Genomic DNA, 27,937 nt, shown 5'->3' on the forward strand with positions numbered 1-27,937 from the left:
AAAGAGGCCAGCGTCGATTCCTGCGTGGATTCCAGCATTCCAACTTGATTTTTGATGTTGACGACAATACTCTGAAGGTTCTCGACTTGATTCAATTTCGAACTTTTCTCGGTAAGATCGTTCACGATGCTTCGCATCTCGGTAAACTGCATGTGAAGATCGGCGACGCTCTGCGAAGTGGGCAGCGTCGACACCAGCGAAGCAAGTTCGTCTCGAATCTGTTCCACGTTCGCCGTTTCCGTTTCCAATCGTTTCAGCATACGTGATATGTTCCTTTTCAAAGCATGTAATTCTTTGGAGGTGGGGAGATTGGCCACCCTACTCTCGAGATCGCTCAACGAACTTTTGATGTCGCTCGATTCGGATAGTGCCGTCACGGCCGTTTTCAATTTTTCCAAATCTTCGCTCGAAGGTACGCTCGTCCGTAACGATTCCAAATCACCCTGTATGTTGTCGAGTACGTGATGAAAATGAGCAAGATTGGATTCGACGTTCAAATTTTCTAAATATTCGATCTTCTGCTGAACCGTGATTAACGTGTCCTGAATGCTCGTCAACGCGCTCGCTTCAGCGTGAATATTTTTAATTTCTTCGTTGATCAACTCCAGAGACGCCTGAAGCGTAGCGATGGTGGTTTGAATGTGTTCGAAATCTTGATAAGCCTCCAATTGAATTTTTATGTTCGCAACGCTCTTGCCGATGACCTGCAGTTCGTCCGACGATGGTAGGTTCGTCATGGTATCTTCCAAAGTCTGTAACTTGGATTTAATTTCTTCCAACGTGCTGGCGAATTCTTCTTGTAATTTGGAAACGACGACGTGCAAGCGTTCTACATCAATATCCTTCACGACGGTTTGAAGTTCAGAGAAATTTTTTTCGATTGCGGAAGTTCGTTCTTCGATTTCGAGTTTCAATTTTTCCAAATCTTCATTTTTCGATTGAAATTGCTGTAATTTGGCCAAATCATTTTGAAGCGAATCCACGCTCAACTGTATATTTTGAACGCTGTCGTAAGAAGGTACGTCGACATAATTTTTTATGAGCGTTTTCAGTTCGGAATCGATTTTCAGAATGGGGTCGAGACATTGCGTTTGGAGCGTAGCGATTTCCGACTCTAAACTTTTGTTTAAGGTTTCCTGCAAAGCGATCAAATCGGTCCTCAACTTTTTAATTCGGACGTCCAACATGAGAATCTCTTCTGCGTGGTCTACACGCTTGGTGTTGCCGAAAATGTCGTTAGGCATTTTTGGTTAACGGTTATTTATAATAGGATAGACGATACGTAATTCTACGAAGAGAGGAATGAGTTTATCGTAATCTCCTAGGAGTTGAACGTAAAGATAATCTCCTGCAGAAACATCGTACGTAATGTTAGAAAGCATCTTGTCGTGCTTGATTCGAAAAATGTTCTTGCCGGTAGATATTTTGATTTCGCCTACGTTTTCCGGATTCACGGTGATTTGAAGTTTCCCACCGATCGGAATTTCGTAAAAATGTAAATTGTTGTTGAAGACGTAAAACATCTTGCCCACATCATCATCCAATTTCGTCCAAATACTGTTGAGATGAACAATCAGTAGACCATTGAGTTTAGTTAACATGGAAGGTAGATCTGTCGTCGTGCGGTGTACAGTCTCCATGTTGGTTTGTTTTCGAAAACCAAAGAGATTCATGCTGGTTATTTAAGAAAAAAATTGAGAACATATCTAATATAAACAACACCACAAATAGTAACTTCATCTATGGTAGATCATTTATGGTTTTGGGGTCTAATATAAATAACACCACAAATAGTAACTTCATCCATGGTAGATTATTTATGCTTGGGGGTCTAATATAAATAATTACTACAAATAGTAACTTCATCTATGGTAGATCATTTATGGGTTTCGGGGTCTAATATAAATAACACCACAAAAAAATGTGCAATTTTTAGTAACCATCTTTTTTTTTTCTTAGCAAAAAATGGAGAAGAAGGAAGCGAAACGTGCATGCGACCAATGTGGGATATATATATCTATTTCTAACTTGAGTAGACATCGGAAGAATGTGCATGGCGAAGGATCAAGTAAGAGAGAGCTCGATGTTGACGATCAAGCGCCACGAAAAAAGCAGAAAAGTGCCGGCGAAAATATTAGAAATATTTTAACCAAGGAGACTTTCCAATCTGAAGAAACATCTGATCTAAACAACTTTTTTCATTCGGTCAAAACCAAGTTAATTTCGTCTATCACCGAAGCTTTGTTGCAATGCTCGTTGAAAATCCACCTCATCGTTTCCGTCATTTACGAAAACGTAAAAAAAGAGCGAGAAACTTTCCATCATTACACTGGTGTAAAGAGTCTCCACGCCGCCGACGTCGATGAGCTGGATGCCATTTGCAACCAGATGTTTGACGCTTTGTTGAACAAGCACGAGACTTTCGAACAACGTGGATCGGGTTGGACACTTTGCGGTTCGCCTCACACTTTAACTTTGAAGGTGGCACGATACAACCCGATGGGAGCATCCAGCTACTTCAAATTGCCCTCGGAAATAGCCAGTAAGAAAGCCATCATCAACATTCAAAATGAGGATAACAGATGCTTTTTGTGGTGCATCATTGCCGATCATCATCCAGCCAATAATGACAAACATTGTTTATACCACTACAACAAGCCAGAATATCTCTCAGAATTTGAAAAACCTATGGCTGGCATTAATTACCCTGTAAATCTACGAGACATTAGTAAATTTGAGGCACAGTACAAGACAGATAAAAACGAAAGTATAGCAGTACACATCTTCGGATTAGACAAAAACAACACCATCTACGTTCTCAGACATAGCAACATTAAAAGTAATCGCGTCATCAGATTACTTCTGATCGAAGATGATGATAATTATCATTACTGTCTAATCCAGAATCTTCCAAAATTAACAAGAAGTCAAATTACCACAGATCACCATAAAATTGGAGTATGCGACAGATGCCTGAGTATATTCTACGGTCAAGGAAAAAAAAATGCTGATGAAGAACTCCGAGATCATCATGAAATGTGCAGTAAACATTCGGCTACGACTATCAAAATGGCCTCTCGAGACATGACATTTTCCAACTATAAGGCGTTACTCTGGCATCCCGTGGTGATATGCGCCGACTTTGAAAGTTTCCAACTTCCACTCGCCACATGCGAACCGAATCCCAGCGTATCGAGCACCACCGAAATTCTACATCACGAAGCCTGCGCTTTTGGATTGATGGTCAACAACACAGACAATGTTATTTTACATCGCGGCAATGATGCTCCACAAAAATTTGTTCAAACCTTGAAACAGATGGCCATACAATTCGCTCCTCTACTAAGAGAAAACAAAGCAATGGAGCCTCTTACCCAGGAAGAGAAGGAAGCATACGACCTTGCCTCTCAGTGTGATGTGTGCGAAAGTAACTTCACCCTCGAAAATGTCAAAGTTTGCCACCACAATCATCACACGGGAAAATATGTGGCCGCCCTGTGTAACAACTGTAATCTTCAAGTCAAGAAACCAAATTTTATTCCAGTATTCATTCACAATTTGGAGGGCTACGACGCCAAAATCTTCATAAAGGAGATGGGATGCGACGCTCAACCCATTAGCGTCATAGCTCGCACCAACGAGAAATTCATTTCATTCAGCAAGAAGGTCGACGTTGGAAATGGCAATCACATAGAAATTCGCTTCTTGGACTCCTACAACTTTCTGTCTTCGAGTTTGGCGACACTGGCATCTCAACTCACCGACGATGATTTGGTCGCCACCAGGAAATGTTTTGGCGACCAACATTTAGCACTGTTGAGACGCAAGGGTGTTTACCCCTACGAATATATGACGGATGCTTCCAAATTCTCAGAAACATCGTTACCACCGAGAGAAGCATTCTACAGTCGTCTTAGCGACACCTGTTGCAGCGAAGAGGACTACCATCATGCTCAGCTCGTGTGGTCTACATTCTCTTGTCAAACCATGGCCGACTATCACGATCTGTATCTGAAACTGGATGTTACGCTATTGAGCGACCGTTTTCATCTCCATCGCTCAAGAGGAATGGCAGCATATGGTTTGGACCCCGCTTTCAGCTACACCACACCGGGTTATTCTTGGCAGGCGATGTTAAAATCCACGAAGGTGAAGATAGAACTCATCAAGGACGTCAATCAACTTTTGTTTGTCGAAGAGGCAAAACGTGGTGGAATCGTCCAGTGCCCCCTTCGATACGTCAAAGCCAACAATCCATATGTTGCCGATTTCGATGCAGGGAAACCGACAAACTTCTTGGCATACTGGGACATGAACAACCTGTATGGTTATGCCATGTCCGAGACTCTGCCCATCGGAGAATACGAATGGATGAGCGAGCAGGAACTTCAAGATTGTTTGGAATGGAGCGAAGATCATGAAAATGGATGTTTCCTGAAAGTAGATTTGGAATATCCTGCATCGCTTCATCGAGAACACCATGGATTTGCGATGGCACCTGTGATGGAATCGGCTCCAGAGAAGAAGCTGATGCTCACCTTCAAGAGCAAAGAGAATTACGTGGTGCATTATCGTCTCCTACAATTCTACCTCCAGCATGGATTGGTTTTGAAGCGCGTGCACTCGGGATTGAAGTTTAGACAGACCAGGTGGCTAGCACCCTATATCGACGGCAACACTCAACGTCGAGCATCAGCTTCTTCTTCCGCAGACAAAGACCTATACAAATTAATGAACAACAGCATCTACGGCAAGAGCATGGAAGATGCGAGGAAAAGAAGAAATATCAACTTGGTCTCCGACCCGAAGAAAATAAACAAGCTCGTCGCTCAGCCCACGTACAAGAACTTCACGATACTGAGCGACACGTTGGTATTGATCGAACGTGCTCTCCGCCACATAACATTCGACAAACCAATCGCCGTGGGAGTCGCGATCCTCGAGTTGTCGAAGCTGGCCATGTACAAGTTTCACTACGACATCATGAAACCACGCTATGGAGAGGCGATCGAGGTGGCGTACACCGACACGGACAGCTTCGTGTACAACATCCACACCGATGATCTATACGAAGATCTGAAAAACATGAGTCAGCATTTCGACTTCTCTAATTATCCCAAAGATCACGCTCTCTTCGACGACAGCCAGAAAATGACGATCGGGAAGATGAAGGATGAAGTCAACGGCCGCATCATCACAGAGTTTGCTGGTCTTCGAGCGAAAATGTATGCCGTGAAAATCCAGGACGAGACCGAAATAAAAAAAGCAAAAGGGGTGGGGCGTTCGAGCACAAACAAACTGACCGTAGAAGATTACAAGTCATGCTTGTTCGACAAAAAAATCAAACGCATGACCGAACATCGGATCACGAGCACCACCGACCAGTTGCGTACATCCGCGATCAACAAAGTGGCGCTTGATCCCCACGACACCAAATTGAGGTTGCTGGACTGCAACATCCACACCCGAGAATGGGGATGCCATGACGAGGAAGAAATCTGCTCGCACCATTAGACTTCTGCATCAAAAAGTACGTATTATTTCTTGCACCACTTTTTTTTTTTTTTAAAAAAAACAATTATTCACACTTATTTTTGCATTCACATTTTTTTTATATTTTTCTATTATTTTTTTAAAAAAAAACAATCATTCACACTAATTTTTGCATTCACACTTTTTTATATTTTTCTTTCATATTATGTACACTATTTTTTTTGAGGATATTTTTTTATTTCTTTCAGATGCTGCACCCCCTACGGAAACGTTTTTAGTTCTTACACATTCCATTCTTAACCAAAAAATTTTTCTTCTCTTCAATCATAAAACACACACATTACACACGGAGGTCCTCTGTAGGGAGTCATGGGGGGTTTAAAAAAAAAAACCATGAAACTCTACAAAGGCACGGCTTTGTTAGCCGTGGCCATTAGAACTGTGTTGGGCACCATGCACCCCTGGCGGGATATTTTCTTTTTTTGGGGGCCAGGGATTTCCTTAACAAAAAATAAATTTTGATTATCACACACACACATTGTAGAAGATCACACCTGAGAGTTTTAAAAACAAAACATTGTGGCAGATTACGCTGAGAGTGCAAGGTCGTGGTAGATTACACTGAGGGACCTTACAGTAAGAGGAGACAGCCTTATAGGAAAATATCGTAAGTCATTTCAAATAAAGATCAAAAAACGATATTAGCAAAATTTACAGGAGGTAAAAAAATAGCTTAAAAAACTGATGCCAGAGCTTCTCTTCTGTCTAATTTTCTCTCATTGTAGGTTAGTTTAGCGCGTAAAACGGATTACGCTAAGAGCAAAAGCCTATTAGCAGGTTGTAGTAGATTACACTGAGGGGGGGGGGGGGGGGCCTTACAGTAAAAAAAAAGCAGCCTTATAGGAAAATATCGTCAGTCATTTCAAATGTAGGTCAAAAAACGAGTTAGCATAAAAGCAAGATTTGCAGAAGGTAAAAAATAGCTTAAAAAACTGATGCCAGAGCTTTTCTTCTGTCCATTTTTCTCTCATTGTAGGTTAGTTTAGCCCGTAAAACGGATTACGCTGAGAGCAAAAGCCTATTAGCAGGTCGTAGTAGATTACACTGAGGGGGGGGGGGGCTTACAGTAAAAGAGAGGTAGCCTTATAGGAAAATGTCGTAAGTCATTTCAAATGTAGGTCAAAAAACGAGTTTAGCATAAAAAATAGCTTAAAAAGTGATGCCAGAGCTTTTTTCTGTCCATTTTTCTCTCATTGTAGGTTAGTTTAGTGCGTAAAACAAAAACCTTGGTGATTTTTCGAGTGAGGAGTTGGCAACACTGCTCATGCCTTACAAGAGAAATCTATTAAGGCGAGAAAGTAGGTCAAAGGATGCAGCCAGAACGTTGGGTTCCACCTACTCACATTGGCAAAGACTGCAAGTCCAGCAGTTATTTCGGGCTGCTCCCACCCTCCCCCGCGAGTTTTCAGCAGCTCTTAGGACAAGGAAACAAGTCAAGTCGATTTAAAAGCACATTCGATCTTCTCTTCTCGCGTATCCAAGAGCAAGCGTGGCAAAACAAGCCTGGTGCGTTGAGTAGCGGCAGTCGGGTGTGGGTTAACATTGGTGCATTTGAGGGAGGGGAGGGCAGAGGTCAAGTGCTATTGGATATCATTCAAGCATGGTGTGGTGGTGTCTATTTTTAGTTCAGACCTAATAGTGAGCGGTAGAGCGCTCGTAAAGGGAATGAGTGGAGGAAAAACAACGCATTTTCGGCCGATTTCCTTCAATTTTTCAACTTTTTTCCCCCAAATTTTTCTAAATTTTTCACAGTTCCCGGGAAAAGGGTCGTTATACCCGGGGTCGTAGAATCGAGAGTTGACTGTATTGATAACAACTCGTTTGAACCAGTTTCCAAATTCAAATACTTAGGAGTAATATTAACAAATGAAAATTATATTAAAGAGGAAATAAAAAGTAGGCTTAATTCAGGAAATGCATGTTACTTCTCTCTTCATAAACTTTTGTCTTCTCATTTAATATCTAAGAAACTAAAAGTTAAAATATACAAAACAGTAATTTTGCTTGTAGTATTATAAGGATGCGAAACTTGGTCCCTTACATTGAAAGAGGAACATAAATTGAGAGTATTTGAAAATAAGATCCTTAGGAAAATCTTTGGACCTAAAAGGGATGAGGAGACAGGTGAGTGGAGAAGGTTACATAATTTAGAACTACATTATTTGTATTCATGTCCAGATATTATTAGAATAATTAAATGAAAAAGACTTAGGTGGGCAGGCCATGTGGCACGAATGGGAGAGGAAAGAGGAGTTTACAGGATTGTTGTTGGGAAACCTGATGGTAAGAGACCTGTAGGAAGGCCAAGACGAAGATGGAGGGACAACGTTGAGATGGACCTAAGGGAAATCTGTAGGGATGGAAAAGAGTATATAGAACTTGCTCAAGATAGGGAAAGATGAAAGGCCTGTGTTGCTGCAGCCATGAACCTTTGGGTTTAAGAAGGCTAGGGAGGGAGTTAGTTAGTTAGTTAGCAAGTTTTAGGTGATTCACCTGGTATTGATGAGGGAAGAGGCACTCTCTCAAAACACAGTGTTACAATAAGTATAGTTAAGAGCACCACAAAATGGATAATGTCCAATTAACATTGCATGCTATATTATTGGCTCTCGTATATTCGTTTAAACACAATATTTCCACTGTTGCAAACAGTCTTTCTCACACTGCTGATGATGAATCTCATTCTCATTCTTGTTATTAACCGAAGAAGACTGTTTGAAACTGTGGAAATATTATGTTTTAAAAAATAAATATGTGCCAGAGTCTGTAATAAAAGCAAGAGTATACTATTCAATTATTTATTCCTAATTACATTTATCTAGCTGTATGACTGATGAAAGCATGCAGAGAATCAGGAACAATATAGGAAAAATAGAAAAGTACTTTCATTCCAGATGTAAGTTACAGAAGACTGAAAATTTTGAGCCTCATTGTTTGTAACTGTAGCAAACTATATTTCCTCATTTAAATATAACAACTATGTACCGGAATTTGCATTCTTTTTTATGAAGGATATACTGTGTAATGTGTAATACAGTAGAACCTCGATTTTGCATTTTTTTGGGGACAAATTTGGAAAACTTAAAATGTGGGAAAATGTAAAATCGAGGAAAATTATATAACATTTTGCTATGTTGGGATCATCAAGATTGAATGTATAATGTGGGAAAATGTAACATGCAGGAACATAAAATCGGGGGTCCACTGCATATTTATAAAAGGAAGAAAGAAAGGAACTTACTTGCTGCAATGCTGATACTAGCTGCCGTAAACATGGTTCTAAACATGATCTATTTTTCTTAACTCTCTGTTGAGCTGTCTGTTTAAGCACCTGCAAATAAATACAGAAAAAACTTGGTCACTGTACAAAGCAAACAGACAAGAGGCAATGTAAAGAAAATCATCCAACAAAAGTTACATCAAACACAAACTTGTATTTGCTACTATAAAAATCTAATTTTTCATGATAAAGCACCATAGACCCATTGTCATGTAGGCAATGTTCATATTTTTGGAATGTACCTTTACATCAAGTTCTCACCTAACCTAGATTTTAAGTTCTTGCTACCCTTATTAATTTTTGAACAATCTACCTGTCAGCGTGTATTAAAAAAAATTGTTCAACCTCCTGAAGAAAACACATGACTTGGTGAAAGCTTGGTGGAATTAAAGAAATGGTAAAAAAAAGTGAACACAACCAGTGTGTTAATTTATTATTAATGCATTAAAAGACAGTCCTCACATACCATAACTATATTTGTTTGTTCTATTAATTGTGGGGACCGCTGTAACCATTCTATCGTGAACTTACTGTTTTATTAATTCGCAAGCTTTTTGTTGTGTATGCTTTTGCGGACCACCTCTATGTGTGATGTTGCCACTTCCTCGTCCATGGTTTCGTCTGCTGCTCCACAGAACTATACACAACAAAAACTTGCCATGGAAAAGTGCAAAATAGTTCCAAAAGATTGAGGCAGTGACCACTGAAATTAATAGAACACCAACAAAACCAGTTTTGTAGACAACTGGGTACTTACTTTTGGTGCAGCATATTTTAATCCCCAAAATATCAATTATTTATTACGTTATAATTAGAGGCACATATTTTTGATAAATAAAAAAAGCAAAATTTCGTTACAAAAACAAAGTCAATTTCAGGTTCAAAAGCGGTAAATAAAATAAAATTTCGGTGTTATAGCGGTGAAAAAATAAATCAAAAGCAGTATATAAAATGACATTTTGGTTTTAAAATTGTGAAAATAATCCAAAATTTGATTTAAAAACTGTACTTACAATAATAAACATAACCCTTCTAATAGCACATTTATGTAGTTACTAGAGTATTAAGTTTATTCCTGTATAAAGGGGTTCATTCTTGCTTCTCCATTATTACAGCAGAATTAATCAATTTTCTGTGAATTGCATAACTCACAGGATAATCCAAAGTTTAGAAAGCATCGCGTCGAAATAAACTCTAAATTCGTGTATCAGAGTCTATTTCAGAATTCATTTCGCATCATTTCGTGACAAAAGAGGGTAGTAAAATGCACCTCACACCTTTCAGAAACATTAAAAATTAACATTAGACTGTGTTATTTCACATTTTGTGTTTTTGTCAAAAATGAAATATGCATGCCCCTAGTTATAATGAATTGAATTTATTAATAACTAAGGCTAAACTAAAGAAATATGCAGTATGTTAATTTAAAACACAATGATCACTTAATGATTAACATACTAAGCTGGGTCATTGTATTAAAAATGTAATTTAACCAGGAAAATGTGGTTTTAAAAAGTCTGATATACAGAAAATAATAATTTAAAAGCAGGATAATAATTACTACCAATATGCAGTAACAGATCACTATTATCACCACATTCTTGCATCAAACTTGCATGCCAAATTAATACAAATGACTGAAGGAATTCATCCACAAACCTACCTTGAGGAGTTTGGTTTTTACGTTGCTATCCACAGTTGTGCCTTTACAAAACTGGAAAGATGGGGCTGAGTTAAAAGGGTAATTAGCAGGAAAATTAACCAGGAGGACAACAACATGGCCGTTCACTGATGCAGTAACAGTGCAAGTTCTCCTCACAGCATCCATCTGTAAATTCAATGAAAGCATTTTTTATTAATGTGACAATATTCATGTTCATGAGTTGAGTTGAATTTTGGTTCCAAGTCCAGTTTATGCACAGATAGGTTAATCAGGTCTGGACCTACAGTTTAAAGTGGGATCCGAACCAATATGTGACTTAACCGGGTAAAGAACATGGGACAATTACAAAGTGATGATGTTACCATTACACCACTGGGGAGGCTCAGAATCATGAAAGTGAAGACTAACAATCTGAGTTCATTACAAAATTAGATATTTGCATTTCTGCTGTTTTCTGCAGATTTTCGATTGTCTTTCATAACAGGAATTGATTATGAGCTGATGAAACACACTAAAAAACAAAGATCCATGCCATGACAAGAACTTTCAGCAGTGAAATTGTTTTGTGAGCACTCAACCAACTCTGCTATTGTGCACCAGTTTTATATACATCAGAATAGTAACACATTGGTAGAAGTGCAGAATGAATGAAAAGCTAATTATAAAAATACCGAACTTATAAAAACAATGGCAATTTTACCTACAAAAACCACTGACCAATGTCAACATAGTATTATTCCCACCACTAATATCAGCATGCTACAACACCAGGGGTTCCAGGTTCGAATACTGACTTGGGCAGTGTGTTTGTTCTTTGTAAGTGTCCCCTCATCAATTTCATTGTACAATCACTCATCTTCATATTCGCAGTTAGCCAAAAGTGGAAGAAAAATGAAGAAAATAAACGAAAGCAATTATTACACCTAATAAACACAGAAACTGAGCAATAAGACAATATACAGAGTGATTCAGAATTCCTATTTATTAAATACTTCTAGGGGTTGTAGAGGTGACTTAGTAGATCAAGTTTTGATAAGGAAACCATGTCCGAAAACATACCGTTTGGTACTACACAGATGACAAGATCATCTCACATCTCCTGCTTCACGGTAGGAAACCCATATTGATGGAAGGCAACATCTTCAGTCACCTGATGTCATGTGTGCTGCTTCCAACGTCCTCTTTTACAATCTGGTGTGCTTCGACCTTCACGTCAGTTGCTATTCACTCGTGGAAGACAGTATGGTTGAATACATGTTTGCCGAGAACACCGACATGTTGTTAATTTACGGCAAAGCTGGATGTAATGGTAGAGCAGCGCAATGTCTGTATGCAGAGCGTTTTCCGCATCGTGTACCTCCATCACATACCATCTTTGCATGATTAGATGATGATGGAGATGTGAAATTGTGATCTTATCATCTGTGTAGTACCAAAACAGTACATTTCTGGACATGGGTTCCTTATCAAAAGATCTACTAAGTCCTCTCTACAACCCCTAGAAGTGTGTAATAGGAATTCTGAATCACCTTGTATATATTATTACGGGCGGGACTTCATCAGATCAGGTTGGTGTTAAAAGAAGTAGGAAAAATGTTTTGAGGTTTGCGAGAATGAGTCATCACTGCCACGTTTCCCCTCTATATTGGTCTGCGTTAGTAGAACATTCATTACTATAGCTGTTCAACTTCCTTGTATTGTTTCATACACAAATATCTTGCACTCAGTTTTCCATGTACAGTACAGTATCAATTTAAGACATGAAATAATTAGTTAAATTCTCAAAATTGATTTATTATATACTCACTGCATCAACCTGAACGTTAGGAATATTAATGTTCATTAAGGAGAATTCCTGTTGTAATGTCTTGGGCTGCGTTGGTGAAGGGATAACTTCCTTTTCCGAAACAGATGGTGCAGGCGTTGTAGGGGTAGAGATAACTTCAATATTTTCCGTCCCAACTATGACAGGAGCTCCATTTTCCAAGGTAACTATTTCAAGTTGCTGGACCACTTCTTCGGCTTCCACAACAGGCTCAACAACTGGAACAAGAAAAATATTTATTGCAAACAAATCAGTGCTTAGTTATGCATCTACTTCTCAGAAGGGAAGTTATTTCTTATTTTATATTTATTTAGTATTATTTTCACATTTACCATACACTAAGTATCATATTTAGAATATAAAGCTTTCTCAGAATTAATGTGGTTAGTTTGCCTGTAGTTTCACACAGAAAACAAATGGTTAATTTTGTTTATTTGTATATTGTTTATTTTACCAATAATTACGTACAGAGCGGAGACTTGGACAATGACAGAGAGAGACAAAAGAAAGACACAGGCAGTGGAAATGAAATTTTTACGGAGTATATTGGAGAAGACTAGAAGGGATAGAATAAGGAATGAGGAGATCCGACAGACAATGGGGGTAGTGAAGCTTCAGGACAGGATAGATCAGGCACAGATGAGATGGTTCGGACACATGAAGAGGATGGATGCAGAAAGACTACCAGTAAGAGCTTACAATGCACAAGGAGTGGGAATAAGGCCAAGGGGGAGACCAAGATGTCAGTGGAAAAAGCAGATAGTGGAGAGTGTAAGAAGAAGAGGACAAGATTGGAACACCGTGCAAAGAAGAGAGGAGTAGTGGAAGACCAGGAAAAAATGGAGTGGCTTGACTTCTATGCCAACCTAGCCAGAGGCAGGAAATTTATTACAAGTCCAACATATTAGCCTGTCAACAGAATGACCTACGGATATTTAAGACAAATTGAAGAGAGAGAGCTTCCTGAAACTCTTTTTAAAAGAACCTGTACAATCGACATCCTAAAGAACCATTGAACTACGACAAATTGGATGTTGAAATAACGGTTGTAACAACCTATGAGAAGAACACTAGGAAACTATTATAACTATGCCAACATATTCAAAAAATTATCAGTACAATATAAAAAAGATTTTATAAAATACTTAAAAGTACTTACGTTGGTGAGTATGTGATTTATGTGAAACTACGTTTCGGGATATAACTAATCCTTTCATCAGGTAGACATACTATGCCAATTTAATTATGACATTGGCTGCGTCAGACAAGACGTGGATCAAGATCATGGATCAGCGTCTATCGAGCCACTCCTGAAAAAGTGGTTTTTAACATGTTCCGAGTATAATTGTTTTAGTGTTTTTAGGGATACACCCATTAGGATTTTAATGTAATGGTAGGAACAAGACCCTTTTACATGTTCAGCAGCATTAACTCATCTTTTAACCTTTTTACCTATTTTTACCATACCTCTTGATCCACGCCTTATCTGACGCAGCCAATGTCATAATTAAATTTGCATAGTATGTCTACCTGATGAAGGGATTAGTTATATCCTGAAACGTAGTTTCACATAAATCACATACTCACCAACGTAAGTACTTTTAAGTACATTATAAAATATTTTTATATTGTACCGATAATTTATACTACGTGACTAAGTCGCACCTGCATTAACATGAACAACATATTCAAAATGCACATGAAAATTATTTTATTCTGAAACAATGAATAAAAATTATTCTCACCTAAGGAAGTTGTTCCTATATCCTGTTCCGTGACATCTATAGTTTGATCAGCATCGGGCTCATGTCCGCAGAGCTAGAAATATAAAGGAACATTTGATACGTTCTATAAAGAAGGCATTTTATTTTTATTGTTAGATTATTGTATAATATTTGGTATTAAGTCGTTGCATTATACTTATTAATAGACCTCGGATTTTAGGATTCTAAGAAAATGTGCTTTTAGGTTCCTAAAATAGGTTCTAAAAATCCTAAAATAGGTTCTAAAAAACATAAATTAGGCTCGAAAAAATCATGAAATAGGTTGAAAAAAGACTTAATTTGGTACAAAATTCCTGAAAAATACTGATTAGATACAATCCGTTAAAAACAAAATTTCACAAGAACAGTAATAACCAAATATTAATTTTCTAAACAAATTTTCATTTCTTTATATCATTTTCAAAATTATCTACAAATTATATAATACTGCACTTGTGCTGTTAGAGAAAGTTACTTGTTTGTATGAAAAATGAATTACGTATGTATAATTTACTGCACAATATCAGGGTGGCTACTCACTTGGAATTCCTTGAATTCTGGGAATTATTTGCTCTGGTAATTATTCATGAATTTTGGCGTGACGTGACAAATTGCAACTTTTATTAATCCAAATCCCATTAAATTTATACATGTTTATATTAGGCACATACAGAAAGTAAGTTTCCCTGAGGTCGTGCACAAAAAGGAAACATTATTTCATTCAATGATTTATTGCCACAGATACAGCACTTGTCCAATTACTTGTCAACATAATTCCCGCCGGAATTCAGGCATTTGTCATAGCGTGGGACCAACTTCTGTATATCTGCGTCGTAGAAGTCTGCCGCCTGGGCACCGAACCACTGTGTGACAGCCAAAGGAACCTCTTCGTCGCTGTGAAAATGTTGACCGGACAGAAACTTTTTCAGGTGCAAGAACAGGTGGTAATCACTGGGAGCGATATCCGGGCTGTAAGATGGATGATCAAACATCTCCAAACCGAACCTGCCCAGAAGGGCTGCAGTGAGCCTAGCCATATGCGGCTTCGCATTGTCGTGCAGCAAGATCACCACGGCACTGAGCTTACCTTGTCGCTTATACTGAATGGTCGTCGTAATGTCCCCAGTGTTTCACAGTAACAGTTAGCGTTCACAGTCTCATCTCTGGGCAGAAACTCTATGAGCAGAATGCCTTGTCTGTCCCAGAACATCGTGCACATCACATTTCATGCCGACACAGTCTGTTTGAACTTCGTCCTGCATTGACATCCACTGTGACGCCAATGCATAGACTGCTGCTTGCTTTTGCTTTCTGGGGTGCTGTATGCAACCCACATTTCATCCCCTGTGATGATCCGGTTGAGAAAATCATCATCATCATGGTAACGCTGCAGAAATGTCAGCGCCGTGCCCATGCATTTTCCTTTGTCTTCGGGCATCAGTTGTTTTGGTACCCACCGGGCACACAATTTCCGGAACAAGAGGTGTTTCGTAACAATGTCGTGCAACATCGACCGAGAAATCTGCAGGAAATGTCTGCTGAGTTCCGTCATCGTGTCATGACGATCATCCAATATGCGCTGCTGCGCCTGTTCCACAAGCCCGTCCGTAACGGCCGATGGCCGCCAACTGCGCTCGTCTTCATGCACATTTTGCTGACCTTCAGTAAATGTACTACACCAATGATGCACAATCTGCTTGCTCATGACGTCTGGCCCATACACCTGGCACAGCTGACGAATTTCGATCGGCTGTATGTTTTGTGCGTTCAAGAACTTGATCACCGAACGAACCTTGCACGTGGCGGGAGATGGAATAAGAGCTGGCATGTTTCATTGCTGCCACAATGCTACTGACGACATTTGGGAGGAGTCTTCTAGGACATTCACCAGCCAGGGCATGTGCCTCTCACGCATGCGCAAAACCGGTTTCAATACAAGTGTCCGGCCACCTGTGGGCGAGTGGGGAAACTTACTTTCTGGATGCGCCTAATACATGCCCTGAGGAAATTTCTCTCAGTTTAGCTTTTATTTTATTTTATTCTTTTAGGAAGAAAAAGAAAGCTACATGGAAAATAAAACAAAATTTTCTCAATCCGTTAACCTTGTTAGTGTGTTTTGCAGAACAATCTATCTGACAGATGGAAGATTATTAGGTAAATTCTTTGCTATATTGGAATCATACAAACCCTATATATATTGTTAATACGAGGGCAAGTCCGAAAATAAGTTTCCCCTGGCAACTGTGGACAGAGATGGGAAGGAAAAGCAAAAAATGTAAATGAGAAAAGGAATAGCATACTTACTTTATTTTTCCACATAGGAACCCCGGACATTCAGACATTTGTCATACCGCTTGATAAGCTTAAAAAAAAACCCTTGGAAAAAAATGAGTGTCCTGTATACAGAAGAAGTGTTGCACGAAATGTGTCAACTCAGCATACTTGGCACGAGATCGGGACTGTACGGCGGATGGGTAAGGCGCTCCCAACCAAGGGTTGCAAGATGGTGTTGCGTAGCCCTCGCCGAGTGCGGTTTCGCATTGTCATCCAAGAACAGCACGCCACATGTGAGAAGGCCAGGCCACCTACACCGAATAGCCTGCTTCAATTTGGACATGGTGTGACAGGAACATGCAGAGTAGATGGTTCCTTGTTCCAAAAAGTCCAGCAACAAAACACCATGGGCGTCCAAAAAAACTATGAGAAGCACCTTACCTGCCAAGGGAATTATCTTGAACTTCTTCAAGACAGGAGATGACGAATGTTTCCACTCCATTGATGCGGCCTTCCTTTGTTTCCACATCACTTCTGACCCATACACTTCCACTAGGCAGTTATGAATTTCTGCTCCTGATAGTCCACGTGCCCATTCATAACGGACAACCGCTCTCACTTCCTCCTTTGACCACGACTTCAACACGCACCTTCTCTCCACATCGGGCCATGACTGAGAGGCACCTCCCCTCATTTGCATGCACTACACTCACGCCATCTGTTGGATCACGGTCATACTTCACCCACTGGTGTATGGGTTCCAACACAGCCTGGTTTCCACCATTGCTGTACGATTTCCCTGGCAAAACTAGGGGGGAAACTTATTTTCGAACTTTCCCTCGTATTTTTGTGTGTGGAAGGGAGGGTCAGAGTTTGTAATATGTAAGGTTGGAACAGAGTAAACATCTGCTTCTATCCTTGAATTTTTGGAAAGTTCACCTTGAAAACCAGGAATTATACCTGAATTTTTTTATGGTCCTATTGACCACCATGAATCCTTTTGCGTTATCCACACTCAAACTCCACCTCTTGTCTGTGAGGATCATTTCATGTGCTGAAAATTATCTTTCAACAGAAACATAGTCAGTAGAGCAATTTTAATCAAGGGGTTCCGGGTTCGATACTCGGTGGAGACACATAGTGGTTCGGATCCTACCTTCAACTGTAGGTCCAGTCCCGATTAGCCTTACTGTGCATAAAGTGGAATTAAAACACCAAATCAATCAATGAATTAAAGCAAATTTGAATGCTGAAACATTACTTCGCAAGGCGTGAATGCCAAAAAGGAACAAACTGACATGAGAGTGAGCAAGGCTGCACAGATCAGAAGTTTGCACTTGGTACTGTGCAGGCAGTAGAGACAATTGGGTGCCAAAACTGAGAATGGGGAGGAGGGGGGACAAGAAGTTTACTTTATCTTAGCAGGCAAGGCTTAGCATTAAAAGTTTATAGTGCGGGGGTAAAAAAGTATGGGGGAACTGTCCCCTTTCGCCGCCACTGTGTGCAGGTAACAGTGCGTCAGACATTCTGTTTTGTTTAGAGCTTTGATAAGCATCATATACTTGGAGGGAGGGAAATCGTCAGGAAACATGTTTCAAACATGCCAGTCATGTAATTATTTTGCCACCAAACCTAGTAAATACCTCTGTGAGATATAAAAATCCGGTAACAACAACAAAAAAAGTTTAATTTAGGCACATAAACCTAAAATAGGTTCTAACAAGCAATATAGTTATTTTAGGCACTATGAAACTTCGTCAGTTGTTTCGTTTCTTAATGAAACACTGATATAACTTGTTATTTCTTATTTACCTGCAAAGGAAAAAATAGGTTATAAACCTAAAATCCGAGGTCTACTTATTAATAATAACTAAGTATTACCCAGCGTTGAGTGATGAGACTCGGTACAGAGATAGTGTTAGGCAAAGACAATGCTTCACAGCACAGAGGAATAAAACCACCTTATTGCAGTAGACAAAAACGAAATTATTTACACTTTATTTATTGCAATTATAATGCAAACAGGCTTAGTACAAGGGGGAGGATTTCACTTTGACGATGACTACACTCAACTAAAATGCACAAACTCAATGCGTGGCTATCGGCATGCCTATGGTCACATAGGTTTAACTTGCACCCTGAACTACCACACCAAGAGATTATGCAATAATAACTGAGCCAATGTTTGTTCTTTAGGCTCCTATTCCAAATTAATCCTTAGGATAGCTTTATTTCTTAACGTAGACTTGTTGCAGTATTGGGCATAGCATCAATGCATGGCCATCGGCATACCTATGGTCACATAGGCTTAGCTTGGACCCCGAACTACCATACCAAGATGTATGCACAACACCGAGGAGTTCTTTTTAAGTTAAAAGTCTTCGACGATCTGTGGCGACTGTGTGTTATTTCTTATGCGATATCCTCGCTTTTATACTATTTCAAGAACACAGATTTAAGTACAGATGAATCACTTACTATCTACAAAAAGATGCTACCAATAAAACTGACATCTACACACGTTTAGAAATACAAATTCACATAGTGCACTCTCGCAAATATAAAGATACATTGAACTACTCATAATAGAGCATAAAATACAATAAATATTAAACAAAAGATATACATTACAAACAAGGTGCAATATTACATATAATAACACGAAAATTACACTTTCTTTCACAAAAGAAATATATTAGTGACATATTTTAAAGTTGTGACGTCACAAAAATTTGGATCATATCACATTTAAGCAACACACAAAGTAACGATAGATTTAATTGTATTATTTCAAATGTGAGAAGCTGCCTTCTGCCTGGTTCTTGTGAGTTTTTACTTTTAATCTTATTTTTATACTGAAAACAGGGATGAGATATTCTTGAAATACCGATATTTCTTTCTATCTGTTTATTTTCATGCTGTGTGAGGTTTTGTTCCAGATGTTAATACAAGTTAGGCCATGTGGACTTTTATATCGTGCACTAGTGAATCAAATAAACTACTTAATATGCAAATAAAATGAAATCACTTTTCAACTAGGAAGATAGCTGCGTAGGTTACAATGTGGAAGTATGAAACTTTATCTACACAATACTTTAACCGTGTTTACAGTACCAAACCATGATATAAAAGATGATTATGTACTTAACTATGAATTTCTTTCAGTGTAACCGAGATGAACAAACAACATGGACAGATGAAACAAAGGTGGCGGGGTGGGGGGGTGAATTTTGATAGGTAATAGGCACACAAATACATGCACACACACAAAATAATGTATGTAACTCACCTTCTGCAGAAAAGTTTCAATACGCCATATTCGAAGTGACTGATCTTTGGACCATGTAATGAGCTGATAGTCTGAAGTATCTGAGAACAGAAATATTGTACAGTTAATTGACTGATTGATTTGCTATATTTTACTTCACTTTTTGTGCAACTTTTAGCTAATTTGCAAAGATGGGGATGAGTGATGATATCATGAGATTGGTGAATGGACACTCACAAACATCCATGCCCAGGCCAGGATTCAAACACGGGACCCCTGGCATCGTAACGCGATGTGCTAACCACGGGGGCCGGCTATTGTAAAGTTAAAATCGTTGTTTCAATAGCTATTCTTTCTTTATCTTTTCAATAATTGAGAAACAGGGTAAACGAAAATAATTAGATAGAAAATGTTAAAAATTAAAATTAACCTAAGTTAATAATGGTGGGTGACATAATATTTAATTTCTTCGTCTAGTCGAGTTCAATTAGTAACTGTTTTGTGATGAATTTGAGCCAAAAATGCAGGATCAATGAAAAGTCAGTGGCAGACAATTGGTAGAACAATGGCACAGTATGCCAGAGACCTGGTTGAGGCAGCATTTTTTTCTTAAATTTCTGCATAGTACATCTTCTGTGTGTGCCAAATCAGAGCTTCCTTCAACACATGCAAACATCATGGTTAAATGAACACAATCTTTTCAATATAAGTCACACATCAACATTCTTGTAGTTACAGGGAATGGAATCAATTTTACATAACTTTTCTTGGGAACAAAGTGCTGTCACAATAACTGAATCTATTTCACACTATTGTGTACTTTCCATAGCAGTGAAAGGCACTACCTTAAGAGAAAGAAAGAACACTCCTTCAACTTTGACACTATTGCAATATAAAGGGAAAAACTGTAGCAGTGACTTAACAAATATGCACAGTAAGGCTAATCGGGACTAGACCTACAGTTTAAAGTGGAATCAGAACCACTATGTGCCTCCACTGGGTCACATTTAACGAAGAACACAGGATAACAACAATAAAAAAATCAGCAAACTTGGCTATTTACTACTTATTGGGGTAATCTTAGGGATCAGTTTGGTGGTAGAACAGGAATGAAGATGGGACACACAGAGTGAAAGGGTCAAAAGTTTGGAAATATCTTTCTTATGATGTTTCTGTTTTATGTTAAATCTAAGAAGAATGACATTTTATGGGAAGCTTTTTAATATGTATGTTTTTGTATGTTCTAGCATAATGAAATGGTGATACAAATACAAGAAAATAATTAAAATTATGCTATCCTTACAAACATTTACATGGCCTCACCTTCTTTGTGCTTCCTCCACTCAAATTCTAGAACAACATCTGTGTGACCCACAAAAGTATGTACAGGAGACGTTTGGTTGGATATGTTCCAGAGTAGAAGACTATTCTCTCCTCTCCTAAGCTGAGGAACAACAACTGTAACCAATCCTTCTCCAAAGGGCTGAAAATAAATGCAACAAGGTAAGTGGAGAGTAAGGAATCGTGTATATATCGGAGATAGACAGATCAGTTGCTACTTCATGGGCATGAGCCAGTAAGAATAAAACAGTTTATTAGTAAATTTGTCAACAATTTCATTCACCTATTTCCATAGTGTGTAGCTGAGCACACAAATCAGTGTATTTTTATGAAGGAATCATTGGTGTTCGTTATTTTTTTCAGGCTTATACAGTGCTGACCATTGTGGCAAAGTGGTTAGCACAGCATGCCATCAGGGATCCCAGGTTCTAATCCCAACCTAGGCATGGGTGTTCTTTCTGAGTGTCCCTTCATCAATTTCATCATATCATCACTCATGCTCATCGCTGCGATTAGCCAAAAGTGACAGCAATAACAAAAATCAAATCAAAATCACAAAATAAGTGTGACATGAAACAAACAATGTTGGGAACATTTCGGGCTATTGATCTGGTGTTTTAAGTCCACTTTATACACAGTAAGGCTATTCGGGACTGGACCTACAGTTTAAAGTGGGACCCGAACCACTATGTGCCTCCACCGGGTATCATATCCGGGACACCTTGATCACAAGGCGATGACACTACCAATGCACCTTCAGGCTATCTTGTATACATCCGAAAGTAAAATTTAAGCTGCAATTCTACATAACCACAATGCTTTATTTACTTAAAAATAAAAACAACACTTATGGATTTCTTAATCAATGAGATATCAGTGCTATTCAGCATCTTTTTCATGGGAACAAAATGTGAAAATCACAAGGTGATAGGTCTGGGAGTGTATTCCCATGCCTCCTAGTTGAATGACCCTAGTACATAGAACTGTTATAGTATGTATCATATCAACAACCAGTATCTTTTGTATTAATATAAATTTCATATCAGTGCAACCATGCTATGTGCTTTCAACACACACACAAAATTTACCTCTATATAAATTCAACACAAAGAGCAAATTTTCTGTTCAAAATATGAGCGTTTTGCCCATAATGAGATTTTTCTCTGATGAAAAATAAACACGTTTAAACATTTAAAAGCCCCCCCCGTGCTTTGCATCACGCCATGAAGGCATATAGGGGGTGTGAAGTTAGGGCCCCTCACTTTCTTGATGACAGCCGAAGGTGGGGGTGATGTGATCATCACCACGCACTAGGCTGCCTTTACCCCCTAGAGTTTCCTCCAGGTAACTGCTAGGTGGACACCGGAGCCACTTGAACAGGTGGAAAAAGTCCCGGTTCTCCCCCAATGGGGATCGAACCCAGGTCTCTCTCTCAAAGGCCGTGGCACCCCTTTAGACATTTATTTAAGGAAAAGTGGCTATCACCTTTGAAAAGTCAATGCACCTTATGAGTTTTCCTAACATTTTCACCAACTGATGGCTTCCTCAGGAGCAAAGTGAAGATGACATCTTCTTTACAGTTCAAATGGTACATGTCCACTTTTCGATTTCGATGTGATTACAAATTAATAATAAAAAAAAGGCTAAATTCATTTGCACTTACTGTGTATCTTGCTCTCCAAACTGGAGATCCAATACTAATAATACTTTCGGCTCTTCGAGGATTTGTGATGTCAAAGAATTTAACTGTGCAATCCTGACTAGATGTGGCCAGTTGATTTTCATGCATTGGACTCCAATCCAATCCATGGATCTAATAGACAATGAAAAAGCAAATACACTTTTAATAGCAACAAATACAAAGTGACTACTCTACTGCTAAATGTAAAAAGGTAGTAACTTAACTTGTAATCAAGGGGTCTGTGTTCAATACCTATTGGAGACACATGCATGGTGGTTTGGATCCCACTTTAAACTGTAGGTCCAGACCCACTTAGACTATCTGTGCATAAAAACAGACTTATGCCTATATGTACATGAGGGGGATATTAAGCAAAAACTGAAACCCCTTGATTATAAGGTAACGGCATTACCACAACACCATTATGGAAACCATTCAAAGTTGTCAATCTTCACTTGAAAAGACTATCCCTTGCTTTGAGAAGGTTGTAACTATGAGAGCGTGTTGAAAAGTAATGCCTCCTATTTTTTGTGGCTGTGGAAAGACATTTTGGAATTTGAGCAACCATGTCACAGTTGAGAGTTCCTCAGCAGGGGTTTTCATTGTGAGCATGAAAAGCCCAACATCATACAGTACTGACGTTGACACGTTCTAAGCACAATTACTTAGACGCATCGTATTATTTTACTATTAATATTAATTTAATAATACTCAGCGGTGAACGATGAGACTCGGTGAAGTACATAGACTCCTCTCAGGTACAGGGGTAGTGTTAAGCAAAGACAATATTCACAGCACAGAGAAATAAAATCACATTATTGCAGTATATATAAACTGAAAGGTTTTATTCTTTATTCATTGCAATTATAATGCAAATATACTTGAGATGAAAGCGAGGATTTCGCTTTGTCGATGAATTGACTCAACTAAAACGCATAAACTCAATGCGTGGCTATCGGCAAGCCTATGATCACATAGACCTAGCTTGCGCCCCGAACTACCACACCAAGAGATATGCAATGATAACTGAGCCAATAGTTGCTCTTTAGCCTTTTATTTCCAAATTAATCTTTAGGCTAGCTTTATTATTTAACGTAGAATGGTTGCAGTATTGTGCATATCATCAATGCATGGCTATCGGCGTACCTATGTTCACATAGGCCTAGCTTGCGCCCCGAACTACCATACCAGGATGTATGCACAACACCGAGGAGTTCTTTTTAAGTTAAAAAGCTTCGACGATCCGTGGCGAAAGTGTGATGATTCTTACGCGATATCCTCGCTTTTATACTATTTTTGAGAACACAGATTAAAGTACAGATGAATCACTCACTATTTACAAAAGGATACTACAACAAAACTGACATCTATACATGTTTAGAAATACAAATTAGTATAGTGAACTCTCGCAAACATGACGATACATTAAATTACCCATAATGTAGCATAAAATACAATAAACATTAAACAAAAGATATATACATTACTAATAAGGCGCAATATTACGTAGAATAACAAGGAGGTTACGCTTTCTTTCACAAAATAAATATATTAGTGACACATTTTCTACTGATGACGTCACACAAAAATATGGATCATATCATCTGCCCCTTCCTTTCGAAAACTAAGTTTCAGGAAGGAAGTTATCTACCTGGAGGAAACTTAGTTTTAAAGTACAAACTCTTTCTTTTTATCCTCCGAAAAACGCACCAGTTTTAGGTTATCCAAGTTAACCTTATCATATAATTCTTTAGTCCTTGGAATTAGCAATGTCACAACATTATTTTCCACTTTGTCCACTAGATAAGGTCCTATCCACAACATAAATAACTTTTGAATGGTCCTATCTAGTGAGGAGCTTAAGGAATGGTTTTTAACCATCACGAAGTCTCCAACTGTCACTGTCTTGGCGTTTCCCTTCTGTTTTAAATCCTTCGACAGCTTCTTCTTCTCCCTGACTTGGGCTAAGAATAATTTGGACTTCCAATCCGGTTGGGCTTCTTCCCGTTCGGGCCAATTGAAATGAGATAGGATCTCTCTGGGTATAGGATGATTGAAGAATAGTTCAGCAGGTGAATATCCAGTAGTCTCAGAAATGGAATAATTAATCAGCAAAACGACTGCAGGCGTATGTTACCATCAGGCTTACCAACAATTAAGGTGCTCATACAAGATGAATATCAAGGCACAGTAACATCTCATCGTCTCAACGTTTTTTTTTTCAGTTCTTCATTCAAGAGCTTTCTTCAGGCTATCGGTATGGGATATGGAGATCGAAACACAGGTTCTGTGGTGGTGAGTTCAATCTCACACTGGAAGTTTTTAATACATCTCTATGCTTCAATAAGACTTCTTTCAATTGGCTTCTACCCCATTCGCATAAAATCTCATTCGCATTGACCTTCTGCAGAATGTCGTCAGGACTAGCCGTCCACTGATCGACATGGGAATCTTCACGGACTTTTCTTACATACGTCCCTTTCGAAGATCCATTATTCACGAGGTCCTGCTCTACCGGAACTCCGTCTACGGTGAGGGATAACTTCTCGCGCTGTAGGTCAATTCCTGCTTCATATTTCCTGAGGAATGGGTAGCCCAAAATAAAGTCAGCTTCGAGACCTCTCAAGACAAACATGTCCTCCAATAAATTTCTTCCAGCAATCTCCAGATATACTTGTCTACATCCTACAACTCTAGTTTTGTTTCTCCCAGTGAAATCAGTCAGCCTAACATCTGGACATGTTTGTAACTGCAATGATGGCAGCTTCTCTTTAATCTTCTTCCAAATGGCGTAGCTCATGAGATTACATTCGCTGCCAGTGTCCAGAACACAAATAAAATCGACGCCTGTTACAGTTGCTTTAATTAACGGAGCCCTGGGTAAATTTTCCTTTCTAACTGCCAGTTGTAGTGCTCTATCTAAACTTTGTTCTCCTTCATTGAGAGTCAGCACAACAAAAAGATGATTGTCTTCACTATTTATAACGCTGTCATCGGTTCCCAGAGAAGTCCAAGATTTTAGCCCAACTGTGATCGGGAACGAAGAATTCACGTTGGGCGACTGGCTAAATCCGACTGCATACCACTCGGATTAGCACTAGTCGATGGTGCCCAACAAAAGTCTCTTGTCATGTCGACGCTTTGACGTTGCTCGTTCGTCAAACGTGAAGCAGAAGGTTCAAACGGAGGCGCCGTCGCTCTGAAGTTACTGGGTTCAGAGGCGTTACGTGAAGAGTCACGGGAATGATCTTCTGGATCAGATCTGGAACGACGCGGCCCACGTGCGTAGTTGTTCCTGCCATCCCTTCTCGGAGGATTACGCCGCCTGTTGTAATTGGAATATCCATTCCTCTGGTTCTGCATAACTTGTCTGACTCTGGGTTGTTGGTTTCCAATTCTATTTTGTCTGGGAGCATTTCCCTGGCCTGCACCTTCCCTATTCCACACAGGCTTCCAACTGTCCTGTTCCTCAAGCACCTCGAACCTTTTCAGAAAGTCGGCTAGCTGCCAGTTTGAGGAGAATTAGCTAGACTCAGACTGCGAGCTCTATATGGAAGCTGGGAGATGATTAAATTCACAATCTCAGGTTCTATGTAACGGGCAGACAGATTGCGGTAGGCTGAGTAAATAGACCAGGCATATTCCTCCATGCTCATACCGGACTGCTTTAAGTATCGGCGAGATCTCACTGCTGTCAGCTGCCTCTCTTTGGCCTCTTCTGAAGCATATTGTTTGCGAAAACGACGGCAGAAATCAGAATAGGACTTGAACTCTAACTGGTTTGCTCGAAACCAATGCTCAGCTTGGCCCTTGAAAAGCCGAGGAATAATTTCCAATCGGTATTCGTATGGAATCTGCATTAAATCAAAATTGATATTAAGTTCTTTCAAGTATTGCTCAGCATTCTGGGCTTCCAGGTCTCCCTTGAACTTCGACAAGGAATTAAGGTCTGCCATCCTTGGAGTTCCAGTCATTGCTGATCGCTGAGTTCTTGGCGGCGACTCATCTGGCCCGCTCCTTGAATTTCCATGCCTTCGTGTTCGCTTCCTGATTTTTGCTTCATACTGAGAGTCAGAGGTGGTGCTGGAAGAGGAGGAACTGCGATCTTTCTTCCTTTCTAGACGTTTCCTCTTTGTCCTTTCTTCATAAAGACTGTGCCGGGCCCTGCGAGATTCACGCTCTCTGTAACTTCTGTCATCGCCCGAAAGACTAAAGGTAGGTGGAACAGCAGACGCCACTTCATTAGCTCTTGAATCAGCAGTAACTCGTGGGCGACAGACTTGTTTGTCTTCTCTAGTTCTCTCTCCACCGGCTCTGTCCATCGCTTCATTTAGTTCAATGTTCATGGTTGGCAACGCTGCACTCTCAGCAACTGCAGACGGATGACCAGCTGTTCGAGATCCAGTTTCTGTTTCCGTTTGGCGGGTAAAGTGCATGGTCTCTAACTGATTCCTAAGTTGTTCTACTTGAGTTTTTATTTCCTCAACGTCCTTGCTTCTTTGAGACACAACTACTGAAATCTGACTAATATTTTCTTGGACCTCAGCCCGGAACTGTATTTTGTCAGTCTCGGCCTCGGCCAACATCTGTTCTATTGTCAGCTGTCTTTCGATAATCCTATTGCACTCTCCAGTGAATCTCGAGTTAATATCCTCCACATCTGTGCGAACATTTTCCGTGGCTTTATTTACATCGGCTGCCAAGCTGCGCCGGAAGTCATCAAAGTCTATCTCTCTAGCCTGCCGGATTTCTTCAGAGAATCGAGCCCTAGTTTCCTCGTTCTCAGACTTCAGTTGTTGAATCTCACAGGCCATCTCGCCTATTTCAGCTCTTAATACTTTTATAGATTCATCGTGCTGCTTACCGATATCATCCTTTAGCAACGCACATTGTCTGAGGATATCTTCCTTTAATATGTCAGATTGTCTACAGATATCAGCCTTCAGTGCTTCAGACTGTTTACACATATCAGCCTGCAATGTTTCAGACTGTTTGCAGATATCGGCTTTCAAGCTGGTAATGGAATCAGCTTGCTGTTTAATATCAGCTTTCAGTGCTTCAGACTGTTTGCAGATATCAGCTTTCAGTGCTTCAGACTGTTTACTCATATCAGCCTGCAATGTTTCAGACTGTTTACTAATATCATTGCTAATATCAGCCTGTAATTTTCCCATACTTTTGACTTGTTGTTTGCTAATTCCTTCAATCATTGCTTTTAATGCTTTGAACATATTTAATGGATCAGATGAACTATCCGTAGACAATAATTCACAATCTTTACAAACCAAA

General features: G+C 39.4%; 2 protein-coding genes across 2 annotated transcripts in view; one reads left to right on the plus strand and one right to left on the minus strand.

Moving 5' to 3' along the window:
• Positions 1–27,937, plus strand: part of JMJD4 (jumonji domain containing 4) — a 308,681-nt gene that overhangs the window by 96,157 nt on the left and 184,587 nt on the right. The gene's annotated exons all lie outside the window — the stretch shown is intronic.
• The window catches only part of Wdr59 (WD repeat domain 59), a 58,920-nt gene that overhangs the window by 3,737 nt on the left and 27,246 nt on the right, over positions 1–27,937 (minus strand). Inside the window, exons 6-12 of the mRNA XM_083138671.1 lie at positions 22,631–22,780; positions 20,950–21,109; positions 19,648–19,727; positions 14,067–14,139; positions 12,304–12,539; positions 10,497–10,661; positions 8,795–8,884 (exon numbers count right to left, since the gene is read on the minus strand). Of these exons, the coding sequence (XP_082994797.1) occupies positions 8,795–8,884; positions 10,497–10,661; positions 12,304–12,539; positions 14,067–14,139; positions 19,648–19,727; positions 20,950–21,109; positions 22,631–22,780 (954 nt within the window). The remainder of the gene's footprint in view (positions 1–8,794; positions 8,885–10,496; positions 10,662–12,303; positions 12,540–14,066; positions 14,140–19,647; positions 19,728–20,949; positions 21,110–22,630; positions 22,781–27,937) is intronic.

This window comes from Lepisma saccharinum, chromosome 17 (assembly GCF_977018435.1).
Source record: "Lepisma saccharinum chromosome 17, izLepSacc3.1, whole genome shotgun sequence".
In the NCBI taxonomy this organism is placed as follows: Eukaryota; Metazoa; Arthropoda; class Insecta; order Zygentoma; family Lepismatidae; genus Lepisma; species Lepisma saccharinum.